Below are 15,954 nucleotides of genomic sequence, written 5' to 3' on the forward strand. Positions count from 1 at the left end.
ATTACATTAGAAAGTTACGGAGACACAGTCATCGTTATAATTCTGCGTATGTGTCAGTATCCATAATTGAATTTATAAAGTTCTTCAATTCAAAAGACTTCCTGATACATCGTTGTCTTGTTTATTATCTTCAATTTGTTATTATTCTGTGTTTTACGAATTTTCACGTGTACAATTACATTGTGATCTCGAGCTTCCCATTTGAAATTGTACAAGTATCACTAGATACGTCACTACCGTACCGATCAGCTGATGATCAAAATTATTATTACTAACAATAAGTATATATTAATTATAGGAATATTTAATTCTCTCTCTCTCTCTCTCTCTCTCGTATCATAGCATTATTCTCAATATTCTTACCGAATAAAGAAAACTGTTATCAAGAGTGAAGTATCCATTAGCTGTGAACCGTATCTTACGATGTAGTATTTGAAGCGAAAATTGCTTGAGCTACAACAATAAATCTACAATAAATGTCAAATGTTACAACAAGGAACATCGTTAAAAGAGATTCATTTATGATTACCTCTGATTTTGCTTCTTTGCCGATCGCACAACTTAAAATATTATGAACTATATTGCCCGTTTTCTCCATCTATGTATAATAAATTCATAATTGAAATAATACCACGCAATCTCGTCAAATATTCTGTTTTATCTCGCTTCTCATCAGTAAATCGATTAAAGCTGTAACTATAACTAGAGCACGATAACATAAGCTTAAGTTTGTATTATCCTACCTCGTTCAAAATCTTAGTAATCCTGTTGGTGAAGATAAAAAGAGGGTAAATTAGGTAAATTAGCCAGAAGACGGTGTTACTAAAAATTTCGTATTTTAAAACTTCGTCAGACATCAACAGAGGCGAGAAAAGGTAATAGCCGTTATATATGAGTGACAAAAAAAGGAAAGTGACGCCGAACAGTATTGGCAAAGAGTAAAAATCTGACACGTTCCCCGAGATCTCGCAGAGATGACAATGCACATCTTGCAATTGCAGCAGCTGACGAACGATAGAGTTGCTGACGATGATGCGGCGCGTCTGACAGAAGGATTGCGGTCGAAAATCCGGTGAGCAGACCCTGGACAAATTCTCTATCGCCCGATTCACGTCGGCAAAGTCCACTTGGATGATCGTGACTAGCATAAAGTACTGTATTATCATCCACCCCACATAAAATGTCGGCAAGACGTCCGACAGCCAGGAAATCGGGCTCGAGTGGAAGGCCAGAACTTCGGTGATCAGGAGAACGATCAGCAGGCAAATGTTCAAAATGCAGACGATGATCAAGGTACACAAGACACGCTGTCGTCGCAGCGGATTATACAGACGATATAGACGATCAATCTCATGTTCAACATCCGTCAATCGATTTATGATTCGCACGAAGAATTTCTGGTCGATGCAATAAAAGAGCAGAATCGTGCAAATCACGATGGTGCCGAATATAGTTTGTACAAGCTCGATGGCCACGGTCAAATTCGTCTTGTTCTCGTACTTCAAATTAATTCTGTATGGTATCGACAGATAGTTCGAAGCGACCATTAAGCTGATTAGCACGGTGTTATAGATGATACCATATTCGGAATACTGGAATGTATATAACGTTCTGTTTTTCGATGTGTCAATACGATGGGTAAACGTAGCGAGACCGATAAGCTTGAAAAATATTATTAACACCCGAAGCATCCAGAAAGAATTCTTATGCGACTTCGATCTTATTTTCATCACTTTCTGTTTGCTGATCTTTTCCGCCGCGTTATTCACTTTATTTAGATTTCCGAATAAAATGCAAATCTTATCCTTGCGATGATTATTTTCCTCCATAATTCACAATTTGAAGTTAATATCTAATTTTTTTCTATTATATTTTATCAATTTATATATATATATTTGTGCGCTCTTTCATGACTTATAAATATTTTCTGTTGTTTCCATATTTCAATTAAATATACGTATATAAATTTTATATTACAAATATATGCATATATACACTTTTATAAACTATCTATGTGTATATAAATATGTTTTTTAGATTTATACATTGTCATTTGAAGTCTTGTTTGTTATAAGATAATATTATTTCACATATATATAATTTATAATTAGATAAAGAGATGCCTGTTCTTTATCGATATCTATCTTTCCAGTTACTGCGAATCGAAATTAATCGTGTTTGTGTAAACGTCATATAAAACCAATTATCAAAATTAATAAATTGACACTGCGCTCTGCGTCGCGCTTTATTCATACGAAGGCACTAAACGTATGTAGGGAGAAATTTTCATAAATGCCTTCCTCGCGATTGCATCGTGTATGCAAAACATTAAATATTAAGTCCGTGAGACCCATAAGCGCAATAAAAAAGACCTAACACTTTTATTCTGTACCACCCGATACCGATCCCGCGATAAAATAGCAGATTACAGACTAGGAAGCGCGTTGTGTGTTATGTATTTATTATTAGTGACATCCACTGAGACTCTCTGGAATATTTATTGCTGCATATACAATATGGCATGATAAACGAGTACGATATGAATATAGGATATGTAGCTTGCATTTTTTCCAATTCTAATATTAGTTAGATTATCGTAGTAATTAATGCAAACATGGCTTGAAAATTTCCTCATAACTTCAATAATCCGTCGCTATTATTAAATTCTTATGGAAATATATAAAAATTTTTTAACCTTTAACACAAAATCTATCATATCAGCGATACATTTTTTACGAAATAAGCATACGTATATCTTACTGCTTTATATAAAATATTTGTTTTATTAACGAGAATATAATGTCATGTGACGATTTATCTTAGAATACAAAACTCACGTATTGAACATTGTTTTTTGCGTTTTCTTGATGTAATTTAGATATTTTTTGTGGGTTTATCTTCAATTATCTTCATTCATAATATAATTTAAAATTATGAGATTTCTCTTTTTATGATTTGATAAAAATATTTTTTGTTTTCCATTTTTTAATTCTACATGTATCTAAAATACCTATATAAAAATAAAATAATACGTTGAAGCAAGATATAAATTTAGATTGTATACTCGTATATTATCTTCCATAGTATCTGTACAAGTTCTACGTACATACACGTTATAAATCAAGCATTTACATCGGTTTTTCCCACTGTAACGTGATCTTGCTTCTATAGAATTAACTTTTAAGTATTCATAACTTATCTTTGAATTTATTATCGAAACAAAGTTATAAAACCATGTTACGAGCATCTTACAAATAATAAAACAATATTAAAACATAGAAGTCCACGAACATAAAAATAGATAAACATAGCTAGTATAAATAATTTGATATAATCATACCTCGTTATATTAAATTTTCATTGTTTTAGATATGCGATTTTATTAACAAGATTACTTTTACAAATTTTCTTTTATCGAGATATGCGATTATAAAATTACAACTATATCCTATGTGATTACTAAATGTACATTAATAATTTAATTTAATCTTGTGTGATATTAAATTCAATGTAATTATAACATTTTCGTTATATGTTTACGAAAATGGAAACGAATTTACTTGCGATTTGTAGAATAAAATGTATAATACCTGTTATGGCAGTTTATTCCAATTTTTGACAAAATTTCGATAAAAATTGCATCCTTAATAAATTCTGATACTTTCTTTTCACAATATATATATCATTGTATATATCATTAATTATAAAATAAGATTTAATACTTACCAATTTCGTAAAATGTTTACAGTAATTGCCACGTCGCTCGTAATAAAGGTATGGTAAGTCCGAAAACTATTGGTTTATGTTCCTAATTTGTACAATTTCAATACCTTTTTACGAGCATTAATTTTAATATAATAGCAATGATTTTAATTAAAACAGCAATATTTTGAGTACACGAACAATATATTGTATTACGAATTATACGAATACCAAAAAAAAAAAAAAAAAAAAAAAAAAAAAAAAAAAAAAAAACCATATTTTTATCTTTAAAATGCAATGAAAATGAGAAAAATTATTTTCATGTAACAAGAAAATTTCTAAAATACGATAAGAACGCGAGAAATTAATTAAAATAAAATGCAAATAGTAAAGACTATTTTCCTATTGCTCATTGCGTTATTTTTATGTAATATGTGATGTTTATTGCTAACATCAATTGTATTAATTAAACAAGTAAATAAGTTTTGTGTGAATAGTGTTTATGTGCTCTTTACAAATTTTCTCCATGGCACTATCCGAATATACAAAGACTAGTATTTCGATACATGACAGCATTATTTTACTGTCAAGTAAAAATACTATGCATTTCGATCTGATCTTATCCATTATAATATTAGCCACTTTTATTGAATAATCTCTGACAGTGAATATTTGCCTGATCTTATCCAGTTAGTTATGATCAGTAGTGATTGCAAATATCGTATCAAGTGATAATGCAGGTGAACCGCAATCGCACAATGTGGATATATACTCATAAACTCATGAAAGAAAATATAACACAACTTATTCAAGAGATTGATTTCCACGTGCGTAAAGATGATATCAATCGCATTCACAGAATTACACTTCAAAAAAAAATGGTTTTATAATCCCTTTTAATACTTTTTATCCGATAATGTCAGTGTTGTAACATTAATTTTATTCCTCATATGTAATAATAATTTCTATTTTAATTTTTATGTTTCATGCTTTTATTAAATAATGTAGATATTTTAGAATAAAAATCATAAATAACATATATGTGAATTTAAATTTCATTAAGTTTTACTTAGATGATTGCATATGTCAACAACTTACCATATGCTAACTAATATAATGCGTTTTTGATTGTAGCAAGAAATCATATTATTTACATCTCGCTAAATAAAAAGTTAACTTTTAATGAATTTCATGCTTCTACTTCCAAATATATTGTAGAAGTTAAATTTATATGTCGTTAGACAACAATTTAATGATTGTGTAGGAACATATGTGTATAAAATATAGACAGAGGATTATAAAGCCAATATAATGGAAATATAACTTTATAAATGCAGTCGATATACTTTAGCTATATATTCGTATTTTTTTTCCTTTTTTAGTACCATAGTGGTATACAAGAAAATAAGCAAAAGTTTATATTAACGAAATAAAATTTTTATGTATGTTACTTGATCTCCTCATTCTTGGGACTCTCACTTCTAGTAGGCACTTCTGCTTCTACTTCTGTTTCAGCAATTGTTTCCAACTCCGCCTCTGTTTCTGCTTGTGCTACTGGATCAGATTCCGTCTGTGCTTTTGATCCCTGTTCAAATTCCTCTTCTGGTTTATGTTCTGCTTCTTGTTCTGCTTCAGCTGCTACATCTGTATCTAGTTGACTGGCACTATCATCTGCAAGTGAATCTTCTGATCTTCCCGCATCTATATACACACACATATCAAGAATGTAATAAGATGTCACAGAATATACTTTTTATTTTTAACATATTATATCTCTACATATTATAAAACTATTTCATCAGAAGTTGTAAAGCCAATAAGTTGGTTATTATTTATAAAATAATAACAGAACTACCTGAACAAGCAGGATCAGACATCAATGAAAACACTTTTTCCTCAGGCATATTTTTTGTCAATTCTTTGAAGTGGACCACTTGATTCGAAAATGATTGCCAAAATGACTGACCTTCAGGTATAGTAAACATAGCCTGTACATTTTAAGTTTTGGTAAATATATGACCAAAGAAACATTAAAATATTTATATTTAAACTTTTTTGCATGATAATTACTTTATACTTGTTGTATATATGTTCAGCCTTTTGTCTAATCTGTTCTGCCTTTTGTTTGAAAACAGCCTGGAAGAAAATATAAAGTTATTATAATAAAACAAAAATAATAGCACATATGAAACATTTTATAAATGTATTATTTATATATACCCCTTCTTCTGCGCTTAGTTTCCATTCTCCTAGGTTGCCAATATATCGTCGCAGCTGCAATAAAAAAGAAAGAATATATATATAAATCAGAAAACTCAGGCTAATGTACAATACTTAAAAAGCGCAAATTATATATTCCTTAACAAAAAAATTTTTTACTATCAAAATTATTTAAATATTTGATGATTACTTACCCTTTTCACTGTTTCAACAATATGAGGGTGTTTTTTCAACATTAAAGGATCAATTGAAAGAGCCAAGATATCATCCATTGCCTGTAAGCATTTATCTGTATTTGCTCGATCTAGTCCTAGATTTGATTTTATTTGAGCATCTAATTGTAGGAGTTGAGCTTCTATACGAAGCCACCTAGAAAATAACATTATACATATAAGTAATTAGATGTAGCAACTAAATATAATAGTCACAACAGACATATAGTAGAGTCTCGTTAATTTTGGTCCTTTGGGAATAAAAGAAAAACTCTTGAAAAACAAAAATTGATAGATACCCTCTCCACAGTGCAAGATGTTCAATCATTGTATATTTATGTTGCGCACGCAAAGCTGTCGTCTGCGCGTGACGTCACATGATCTGCCCATAATGATATAGAGAAAACGCGGCATCAGTTTTTAAAACCACGTGTGGAGGAATACCAAAATTAACAAAACACCACTGTAATATATAACAAATTTCTTCATACCTCAGTTTATATGTTTTGCGATGAACAGCTCCATCTTTTGTTAAAAGACGCTTCTCATCCTCTGGCACGACTACATTAAAATCTAGAGAGTCCTTCACCTGCTCGGGCAAAATTTCACCACTTTCCAATTGCGCTTTGAGCTTCATAGCATTCCTGGCCACTATCCAGTCCCATCGTGTTCGAGCTTCTTTACTTTCAAAAGACTTCGGCCTGTCCATATCCAGCTTAATGCCTACATGTTCACCAGCAAATGTACGAGCTAATAGAACGCGATTTGATGTATCAGAAGATGTCCCACTTGATACTACCGTTCCATCAAGTATCGGTCCTTCATTATTTCTCTCTGTAAATTAGATAAATGATCAGATAAATTTCAGAAATAGATTATAATTAAACAATTGAGCAAAGCAAAATTTATAAATGCCTACTTTCAATAGCAGCTCTTTTCTTATGCATTATATTTGGTGTTATTTGATGCTCATTAGAATCTTCACTTTTCACTTTACGACCTCGTCCAGAATGTTCTAAACAGAAATAGTATATAATTTTAAATCTTGAAATATAGATAACATTTTATGATATTGATAGCAAATACATTTCATAATTAAAATACGATTAACACTCTAGAAATCAATGCATTAATTGTTATAGATATATTATGAATTAAATTGAAACAGTAGGAAAATCGAGTATTTAATAAGAATAATTTATCATGTAATTTTTTTATGGAATATTTACTATACTTTTTATGTAAAATTTGTAACAAAAGGAGAAAATATCGATAACAGTCTCTATGCAATGAAAAATATTATATATACCATTTTTATCCATATTGGTTTCAGTTTCATCAGAACTAGAGAAATCTGCAAAGCGTTTTGGCTTAATCTTGCGTCCACTGCGACTAACTACTTCTTTAGGCGATTCCTCGCCTTGTGAATCCAAAGCAGCTTCCTGTTTTGATGCATCACTTGTGGCTTTCCCTCTACCACGTTTCTTTTTTACTTCTGGAGTATCCTATCATCATGTATTATTTCTCTCAATATGTTTGATTTTTTTAAAGATATATGTTATAAATAACATTGTAAGGAATAATCGCACAAACTATTTAATCTTTAAAAATATTTGTCGGCAATTCCTAAATTTCTTTTGGAGTATATTCATCAATAACTGTTTTTTTACACAGTATTGTAAGGCATGTATTGAGTACTCCAAAGCTTTTTTAACATTTTTGTACAAACATTAAAAAACAACTTACAGAAGTATTGGAGATAGTTGTAAGAGATTTCCTTTTCAAAGATTTCTTTTTCTCTCCTTCATCTATCATTAAGGAACCAGATTCCATGTCGCTATCTATAGCACTAGCAGTTGGTAATTCTGTTGCATCAGTACCTTTAAAGATAAAACAAATCGATTTATTTTTAAAATAATTTTGAAAAATATAACTAATAATTATATAAATAATATAATTATTATCAAGATAATATTAGTCATAATACCTTTAATGGCAGCGATATCTGCCATAGGCTTATTTCTGTCATTTTTAAGTTCTTGTTCAAGTTGCTGTATGCCCTCATGAAAAAACTTTCGTCGAATAGGTTTGCAAAACTTTGCTTTGTTTTCAGTATAAGTATACAACTCTTCAACCTTGCAAACAGCTCTGACATTTAATATTATATTTGATTAATATCATGAAAATATTCTTTGACAATATTATGATAAACATTAATATATTACAGAATAATATTATGTTAATATAATAAATAACAAAATTTGTAAATCATTTATGATGTTACTTACGTTTCTCCTGTACCATAAAAGTAAACGCCATATTTAGCATTCTTCGAATTTGGATCACTAACTTTTTCAACCTGCAAATAGATGGACACATAAGTTACATTTGTATATAATGTCCAAAAATGAAACATATATACATTTACTTGCTGCAAATATACAGATGTATAATTCTATATATATATATATATATATATATGTACATGATCTTAAAAATTATATACAGTTATAGACAATTATAGAAAAATATTAATAAATTTTTTATCAAGTTTAATTAATATTAATATAGATATAAACAACGGCACATGTCGATTATCATGATCATGTATCAGACAACTTATCGTTGGCGAAATGTCATCTATTCCATATAAATCCCGCGCTTTTCTTCCTCCTATATGAAAAACGCGATCTTAGAAAACATGACCGCGTACGCACGAGATGATCTAAAACGCTATCTATAAATAATTGATATTCATCCTCTCCTTGCATCTACGTAATCGGATATATTTTTGCGGAGAATGAGATACGATAACATCGCATAGGGTATTAGGAATATTGTGTCTCGTCGTAGCAGCGCATCGCGTCTGGATTCTTACTTTGGCTGGCCATGGCGGATAACCTCGAACTTTAGCAAACACCTTGTCACCCGCGAAGAATTTCTTCAGCAGCTTCACCATGATGATCACGAACGATCCGCGATCGCGGCACCGATTTGTCTTATCGCACTCTCTTGCTCGCCGAGCGCTATATTAACGGTATGGCGTAATTAATTTCGAGGTAATACCTCACAAAACACCACGACAACCGCCATTTGCACGACACGATCACATCGAAAAATACACGCACGATACGACGCTCAATCCGATTCGTCGTCGTCGTCAGCAAGCGGCAGATCTACCCGCGCAAAGTCGAGCACGCGATGACGCGATTGTTGATTAAATACGCGAACGCTGATTGACCGCTATCGACTGCACATCGCACCAATCAGCGGTCCTCAATATTATTCTGCTATTCTTGTCGGTGCGGTATCCATGTAAATTACTCGTAAAGTTTCGCGCCATGCGTACGATATTCCTTGGATAAGAAACTGCGCGAAGTTGCGTGCGTTTGCGAACGCGTGATTAGGACGCGACTCTCAACTCTCAATGGGATACGGACTGTCTGTCTGTCAAATACTGTACGAATATTCGGGCGATACATTTATTTCGAATGCGTTCGGCGACGTTTTGAGGAAACGTGCGATGTTGTCCTCGACGACGATTTCGATAGCACGCCGTCTCGGATTTTCACGAGGACCGTCGACTAGGATGTAAGTGCGTATCATGTTACGTTAGTTTGTAATGCATTACGCGTTCATTCGTGTATTTTCTTTTTCATCTTCGCCGATTTTCCGCGGTATGCGTGCGACTTACAACGCGTTTTTAATTATTTATTAACACCGATCCTTCGTTAATTTTTTGCAATGGACTCTCGGCCATTCGATGTTATATCTACCTGTCACATAAGAAATTCTGACTAATCAGTCATGTATCACAAATGAGATTTTGCATTATTTATATTATATTCTGACTCACATAAATTTGCATTATGATTCTACGAATCATGTTTAAATGTCACTGAAAATCTCTGTATAAATATGTGAGAATTAAATTTGAGAAATGACAAAAAGAAATATTCAATAAATATAAGTTATATATAGACTTATCAACAAATGTTGAGAAAGAAGATTATGCATAATGTGATGAATATGAATTTTTAAATGTGCAACATGAATAGATTAATATTACTTAAAATATGAAAATATATTTTATATATAGTAACTTCATCAAATATGAACCTAAAAAAAATATTTCGATATTTTCATACTTTTAAGAATTATAAAGATCAATAATATTTTATATAACTTTCTTATTAAGAGCAAAAAAATATGGAACAAAACTGTGAGAAATATTTTATTTTTAATCTCTTTAATTATTTATCATTTTTTTATGTTATATATAATAAGCAGATGAGCTCAGAATCTCAATGGCAGTGTTGTCTATTACTGCGATGAAAGATGCCAATTCTTAAAGAGCTGTACTTCTGTTGAAGTGGTTCTGGTTCAAGAGGCTTGTGCTAAAGCACAATGAGAGCCATTGTATCAATCATACTGATCACGCTGTTGTGTGGCATAAGTTTAGCCTCTGTCAATGCCACTAGGAGATGTGCCAGCAGAAAGAAAAATGTCGAAAATCTTTCTTCGAGACAGAACTCGACAGGTGTACCTGAAAACGCATCCAATGACCATAATGTAGGTCATACAGTAAATTATTAAAAAATAATATGCTTTTTATTGGACAATTATAATTGTCCTAGAATAAAACTTATTCACTAGAGAAAAAGAGTTCAATCGTGATGAATTATATCTTAAATTCATAATATCTTGCATGCAAATATTTCAAATGAAGTATGTAAAAATAAAATATATATTTTTAGGCAAATGAAGATGTCAAATTTGAGAAATGTAATAATTTCTGTCATGCCTTATGGCAAGAGGATAAGACTGTAAATGGTACCGAAATTAAAATTTTATCTCAAGGTATATAAGACTATTTATATATATATTATGAACATCATTATATATATTATAAACATCAATTTATAAACGCCATCTGATATAAGTAATTATTATATTTGATGTATGTTGTTTGTGATATATCAACTAGGTTGCTGGAAACAGTCTGGTGAACAAAAATGTGAAAATACAGAATGTGTTGCACTTGAGAGATCCACAAAAGCTTTGAACAATACAAAATTTTGTTGCTGTCACGGAGATTATTGTAATCTTAATATTACAAATTCTAATCCTGTTTATTCAGATAACAAAGTATCTAATTCTCTTTCCTCACAAAAAAAACAGCGAAGTAAGCTTAACAACAATTAATAGCAATTTTTAATATCAAAATAAATTATATTATATTTATAAAATAGCTTATATTTTTTATAAAGTAATGATGATAGACCAAGGAACATTATTTTATAATTTTCAGCTACACAATATCTTGAATGGTCAAACTATAAACTATGGATAATTATTATACTAATCGTCATATTATGTATATTAGTGATGTGTATCATAGTGACGATTACGTACAAGTTGTATCTTCATAAGTTAGAAAAATTAGGAAAACTGTTACCTTATAATGATCAATTCATAGATAGTCCAGCATTAAGAACTGGTACTTACACAGTTGATCACTTGAAACTCACAACTATTGTAGGTATGTCCTTCTTCATTAAATACTATTTTGTAAAATTAATGTCACATCTCTTATCATATTTAATATTAAAATAAGCTCTGTTCTCCTTATTTATAAATTATAATTGTAATCATCAGGTCAAGGACGATATGGATCAGTATGGCAAGGTAGCATGGGAGATCAAGATGTTGCAGTTAAAATATATCCTTCGCACTATCGCAATTATTTTCAGAACGAGAGAGATACTTATTGTTTACCTTTTATGGAGCATCCATCATTATTGAGTTATTATGGTTTGTATTATATATTTTATTGAAATTAAAATGAATTGAATTATAACAATAATAGTAATATAAATAATAATAATATATAAAACTGTTTTATGTTTTTAAGTCTTGAATCCTTTTTCTTTCTGAGTCTTTAAGCTAAATTATACAATAAATTTGATTAATATTTTAATTGTAGGTGTGGATGAGAGAATAAGCATGGATGGTAGTGTTGAATATCTTTTGGTATTCAGTTTTGCTCCAGGTGGTAGTTTAACAGACTTCTTACGAACATACACTATTGATTGGACTACATTCTGTAAAATGAGTCTTTCAATAGTTAAAGGACTCGCTTATTTGCATACAGATATACGTAAAGGTGGTATGTATAGAAGATTATTTCATTAAAAGATTAGAATTAGAATTATAATTAGAATTTTTTTATATAATAGTATAGATTTACATAAATATTACTCTTTTTAGACAAATTCAAACCATGCATTGCACATAGAGATATAAATTCGAGGAATATATTAATCAAAGCTGATGGTACTTGCTGTATTTGTGATTTGGGTTTGGCAGTTCAAATCTCTGGATCTAAATATTACTCTAATGGAGAGGAACAGCATGCTGAATTAAAATCAATTAATGATGTAAATATCTAAATATTCATAAGATATTGAAGATTATATTATTATAATATAATTCAATTTCTATTAAAATCTATTATGCTAGGTGGGCACTTTGAGATATATGGCACCAGAAGTATTGGAAGGTGCTGTTAATTTACGTGATTGTGAAAGTTCTTTAAAACAGATAGATGTTTATGCAATGGGATTAGTTCTTTGGGAATTGGTTACAAGATGTTCTGACATTTATATTCCTGGATCAGAAGTACCGCAATATAAACAGCCATATGAAAATGAAATAGGTTTGTATATATGAAATATCTTTTAAAATGTCTGTTGTTTTAACACTGTTATATTTTATTTATAATAAATATATGTTTTTTTATTATATATTTTCTAGGTCTTCATCCAACATTTGAACAAATGCAAGTTTTAGTATCACGTAACAAAGCCAGACCACTTTTAGAGAGTAATTTAGTAGATAGACCAGGGGTGCGTTTAATTAAGGAAACTATGGAAGATTGCTGGGATGCTGATGCGGAAGCTCGTTTAACTGCTTTGTGTATAGAAGAACGACTTTCGGAATTGCAATCTCATCGTGGTAATGCATTTAATATTTAATAAAAACTATATATCTTTTACATTTTTTAAAGAAAGATTTATCTTGTAGTAACAATGCACTTTACGGATGGAAGTCCAATGGTGAATTCTCATTGCACCCTAGTGCCTTCAACGACAAATAGTCTTTATAGCGAGTCCTCACATCATGATAATGTACATGTTGTTCAACTTGCATTGAACATGATGCAAGATGGTAATGACAACGCATTAGCTGAAAACTTAGTTATATTATCACCATCTGATAGTGTTGCTCATGAACACAGTTGTAAGTAATTGATATTAATAAGCATTATATATTTTGTAATACTTGTAATATCATTTTAATCATCCTTAATCTATATTTCAGTCAAAAATTCGAATGAAGTAGCGACATATAATCATACCCAAACGCTTCAGCCGTATCAAGGCAGAAATCCATGTATGGAGAGAAATTTAATGTTACAATCTGATTCCTTAGATGACTTGGGCTGCAATGGCAATGTTCTTGTCGATAAGTCACTGAAACATGCGTGTCACGATCAATATAAGATCGCCACAGAAGCACAAGGTCTGGTTTCACACGATTACTTAAGTCAACACTCTACTCAATTAACGCAACTTAGACCAGCGACGCCTATACCATATGTCCAAAATGTCATTTCCGACGAAGGGTCAACTTCGTGCGGTAAGCGAAAACAAACCAACATACAAGACTCATCGCTTCAAGAAAGTCCACGAAAAAAATTATTTGCTTGGCCCAATTTAAAAAAATTGCTCATTAGTAAAAAGATGTATCCGTACAATAAATACCAAATAGATAGAGAGGATTCTAAGTCCAATTTATTATCAAAGCAAAATATCCAAATTAAAACTGTCGAAACAAATGTAACAATCTCACCTGGAGGAAAGTACATAAATGGTATTGTTGGTAAAACTTCTACTTCGGCGATACCAATGGAGAAGAATGACAAAAATACCACGCAAACGGGGAAGCAAAAGCAATATGAAATTGATAATACGACCTTCAACGCACGTCCTTCTACTTTGCCACTTGTAAATTTAAGAAACAAAAAGAGAGAAAACAATTTAAATAGACAACAAAGTATTGACAAATTTAATGAAGTCTTTAATGTGGGCTCAAACATAAACAATGTGTTAAAGGATCCACATATGAGAATAAAAACGCCTGGTGATTTGCCACCATCCGTTAGAAAAATTCGTGGTCGTGCGCAATCAACGGCGAGATTTTCTCTTTACGATGATCGTATGATGTGCAATATCCTGAGTGAAGAAGATGATCGAAATGACAAAGCCATTTGGAATTCAGTGCCATTTGGTATGGATCTCGGTGATAATGATGGGAAACATTCACCAACGAAACTTGGTACCAAAAATGTTACGTGCTTTTAATCAGATATGATATTAATGTGTTTGTAAAGTCTTTATGTCTATAACTTAGTCAAAGGAAAGAGGAATGTTGTAGGATACCTCTAGCTTCAATTTATGTACAGTGAGGAAGAAAGAGAGAGAGAGAGAACATATGTCTATAAGAATAAGATTTTATACTCAATGCAAATATATTATCATAATATAGGCACAATAAGAAACAATAAAATTAAAAAGAAATTTGGGAAAGAAGAATATTTAGAAATTCGTGCTATTCAATTGATTTGTCATGTTATATTGATAGCACATTTTGTGCATCATGAATGCTTTTGCTGAAGTAGATAGTTGAGTATGACAAGAAGTGCACATTACAAATAGAAAATAGAAAATCAAATTGACTTGCGATCTATATTCGCTGAACTGTAAGAAATGAATTTATTTGTTATGACTCTGCTTTCGTATATATAGTATTTGTGAATCATCTTTATAGTCCATGTTTCTTTCAATTCCATATTTGTAGATTTAATTAATTCAGTATGATTGATAAACATAGACAATCAATATTGACACATTTACATCACGTCGTAAGATATTATTAACATCTCGATGTGTAATTGTCTTTTACTTTTTCCATAACATTTAAAAAACATAATCTTTATGTAATGTGTAAAACAATCTCTTAATGTTAATATTTGTAGAATATTCTCCATTTTTGATATTATTAGCTCAAAGACTCATAAAATTACAGACGAAAGTAATGCAAACTTAATTTTTTTATTATTGATTTTATATATTTCACATAAGGATTCGGTATTTACTTTTTATGCGTGCACGCACGCATATAAAGTATAATTTAAGTTTTAAACATCAATCGTGCAACAAATTTGTTCATTAATATGCAACGATAATTATCAGATATATGAATCTACAATTAATATACAAAGCCATTAATATTAATATAGGTGATTATAATTATAAAGTAGAAATAGAGTAAAAAGATATATTTGAGCACAAAACTATAATAGTATCGAGTTATATGAAAATTATTTTTCCTGATCCTATAAAAGTTCAGTGTAAATACTCGTAGTATAAAAGAAGACTATTCAAATGCGTTAAATATACTTGTTATGTTATGTCATGTTATGTTGAAGATATCTTAAATTCTTATGTTGTATATTTTTTGGGCGGTATTTTATTCTACATATTATTATTAATAAAATTAAAATAAATAATAATGATTATGCAATTCATAATAAAGTATCTCTTTTGTCGAAAATTTTCGTCCTTTTATTTATAATAAAACGAACATTAGACTATAAGAAATGGATGTTATATGAGATAAATTAAAAAAAATTTTATGAGAATATTTCAAAAAGATTTATAAGAATTTTAAAACATTTTATATGTTAACTTTTTGT

At 30.4% G+C, this 15,954-nt stretch overlaps 3 protein-coding genes across 6 annotated transcripts; 1 reads left to right on the plus strand and 2 right to left on the minus strand.

Annotated features, from left to right (window-relative positions):
• Positions 1-39: 39 nt before the first annotated feature.
• Positions 40-1,779, minus strand: LOC138939985 (putative gustatory receptor 28a). Its single transcript, XM_070308425.1, has 4 exons — positions 744-1,779; positions 530-598; positions 364-453; positions 40-249 (listed from the first exon to the last, which is right to left on the minus strand). The coding sequence occupies exons 1-4, from the start codon at positions 1,728-1,730 to the stop codon at positions 154-156; spliced, it is 1,242 nt and encodes a 413-aa protein (XP_070164526.1). The 5' UTR covers positions 1,731-1,779; the 3' UTR covers positions 40-153.
• Positions 1,780-4,012: 2,233 nt separating this feature from the next.
• Jasper (JIL-1 anchoring and stabilizing protein) lies at positions 4,013-9,272 on the minus strand. Its single transcript, XM_070308260.1, has 12 exons — positions 9,013-9,272; positions 8,423-8,493; positions 8,122-8,282; positions 7,881-8,014; positions 7,444-7,639; positions 7,054-7,149; positions 6,626-6,968; positions 6,117-6,291; positions 5,923-5,976; positions 5,773-5,838; positions 5,558-5,690; positions 4,013-5,403 (listed from the first exon to the last, which is right to left on the minus strand). Exons 1-12 carry the CDS (start codon positions 9,091-9,093, stop codon positions 5,150-5,152), a joined length of 1,764 nt encoding a protein of 587 aa, XP_070164361.1. The 5' UTR covers positions 9,094-9,272; the 3' UTR covers positions 4,013-5,149.
• Positions 9,273-9,536: 264 nt separating this feature from the next.
• On the plus strand, positions 9,537-15,736 carry Wit (wishful thinking). 4 transcript variants are annotated; one of them, XM_070308181.1, is made up of 12 exons: positions 9,537-9,729; positions 10,422-10,706; positions 10,892-10,994; positions 11,122-11,319; positions 11,446-11,676; positions 11,793-11,948; positions 12,121-12,303; positions 12,405-12,574; positions 12,657-12,852; positions 12,951-13,151; positions 13,221-13,436; positions 13,518-15,736. In XM_070308181.1, exons 2-12 carry the CDS (start codon positions 10,542-10,544, stop codon positions 14,558-14,560), a joined length of 2,862 nt encoding a protein of 953 aa, XP_070164282.1. In that variant the 5' UTR covers positions 9,537-9,729; positions 10,422-10,541; the 3' UTR covers positions 14,561-15,736. The 4 variants fall into 4 exon arrangements, with proteins under 4 accessions (XP_070164282.1, XP_070164280.1, XP_070164281.1 ...); XM_070308179.1 differs by having other exon boundaries at positions 10,425-10,706; XM_070308180.1 differs by having other exon boundaries at positions 9,537-9,725.
• The last annotated feature ends 218 nt before the right edge of the window (positions 15,737-15,954 follow it).

Source organism: Polyergus mexicanus, unplaced genomic scaffold (assembly GCF_030449975.1).
Source record: "Polyergus mexicanus isolate NDT 795.1 unplaced genomic scaffold, iyPolMexi1.0 SCAF_15, whole genome shotgun sequence".
In the NCBI taxonomy this organism is placed as follows: domain Eukaryota; kingdom Metazoa; phylum Arthropoda; class Insecta; order Hymenoptera; family Formicidae; genus Polyergus; species Polyergus mexicanus.

What these genes read in the sequence shown, in the direction of transcription:
- LOC138939985 (XM_070308425.1), bottom strand. Translation starts at nt 1,730, where the DNA reads ATGAAAATAAGATCGAAGTCGCATAAGAATTCTTTCTGGATGCTTCGG. An exon ending in TTACTAAGATTTTGAACGAG is followed by an intron (nt 599 to 743) that starts GTAGGATAATAC and finishes TATTATACATAG; the next exon opens with ATGGAGAAAACGGGCAATAT. An exon ending in GCAAAGAAGCAAAATCAGAG is followed by an intron (nt 454 to 529) that starts GTAATCATAAAT and finishes TTATTGTTGTAG; the next exon opens with CTCAAGCAATTTTCGCTTCA.
- Jasper (XM_070308260.1), bottom strand. Translation starts at nt 9,093, where the DNA reads ATGGTGAAGCTGCTGAAGAAATTCTTCGCGGGTGACAAGGTGTTTGCT. An exon ending in CAACTATCTCCAATACTTCT is followed by an intron (nt 7,640 to 7,880) that starts GTAAGTTGTTTT and finishes ACATGATGATAG; the next exon opens with GATACTCCAGAAGTAAAAAA. An exon ending in CGCAAAACATATAAACTGAG is followed by an intron (nt 6,292 to 6,625) that starts GTATGAAGAAAT and finishes GTTATTTTCTAG; the next exon opens with GTGGCTTCGTATAGAAGCTC.
- Wit (XM_070308181.1), top strand. Translation starts at nt 10,542, where the DNA reads ATGAGAGCCATTGTATCAATCATACTGATCACGCTGTTGTGTGGCATA. An exon ending in ATCATTATTGAGTTATTATG is followed by an intron (nt 11,949 to 12,120) that starts GTTTGTATTATA and finishes TTTTAATTGTAG; the next exon opens with GTGTGGATGAGAGAATAAGC. An exon ending in GCCATATGAAAATGAAATAG is followed by an intron (nt 12,853 to 12,950) that starts GTTTGTATATAT and finishes TATATTTTCTAG; the next exon opens with GTCTTCATCCAACATTTGAA.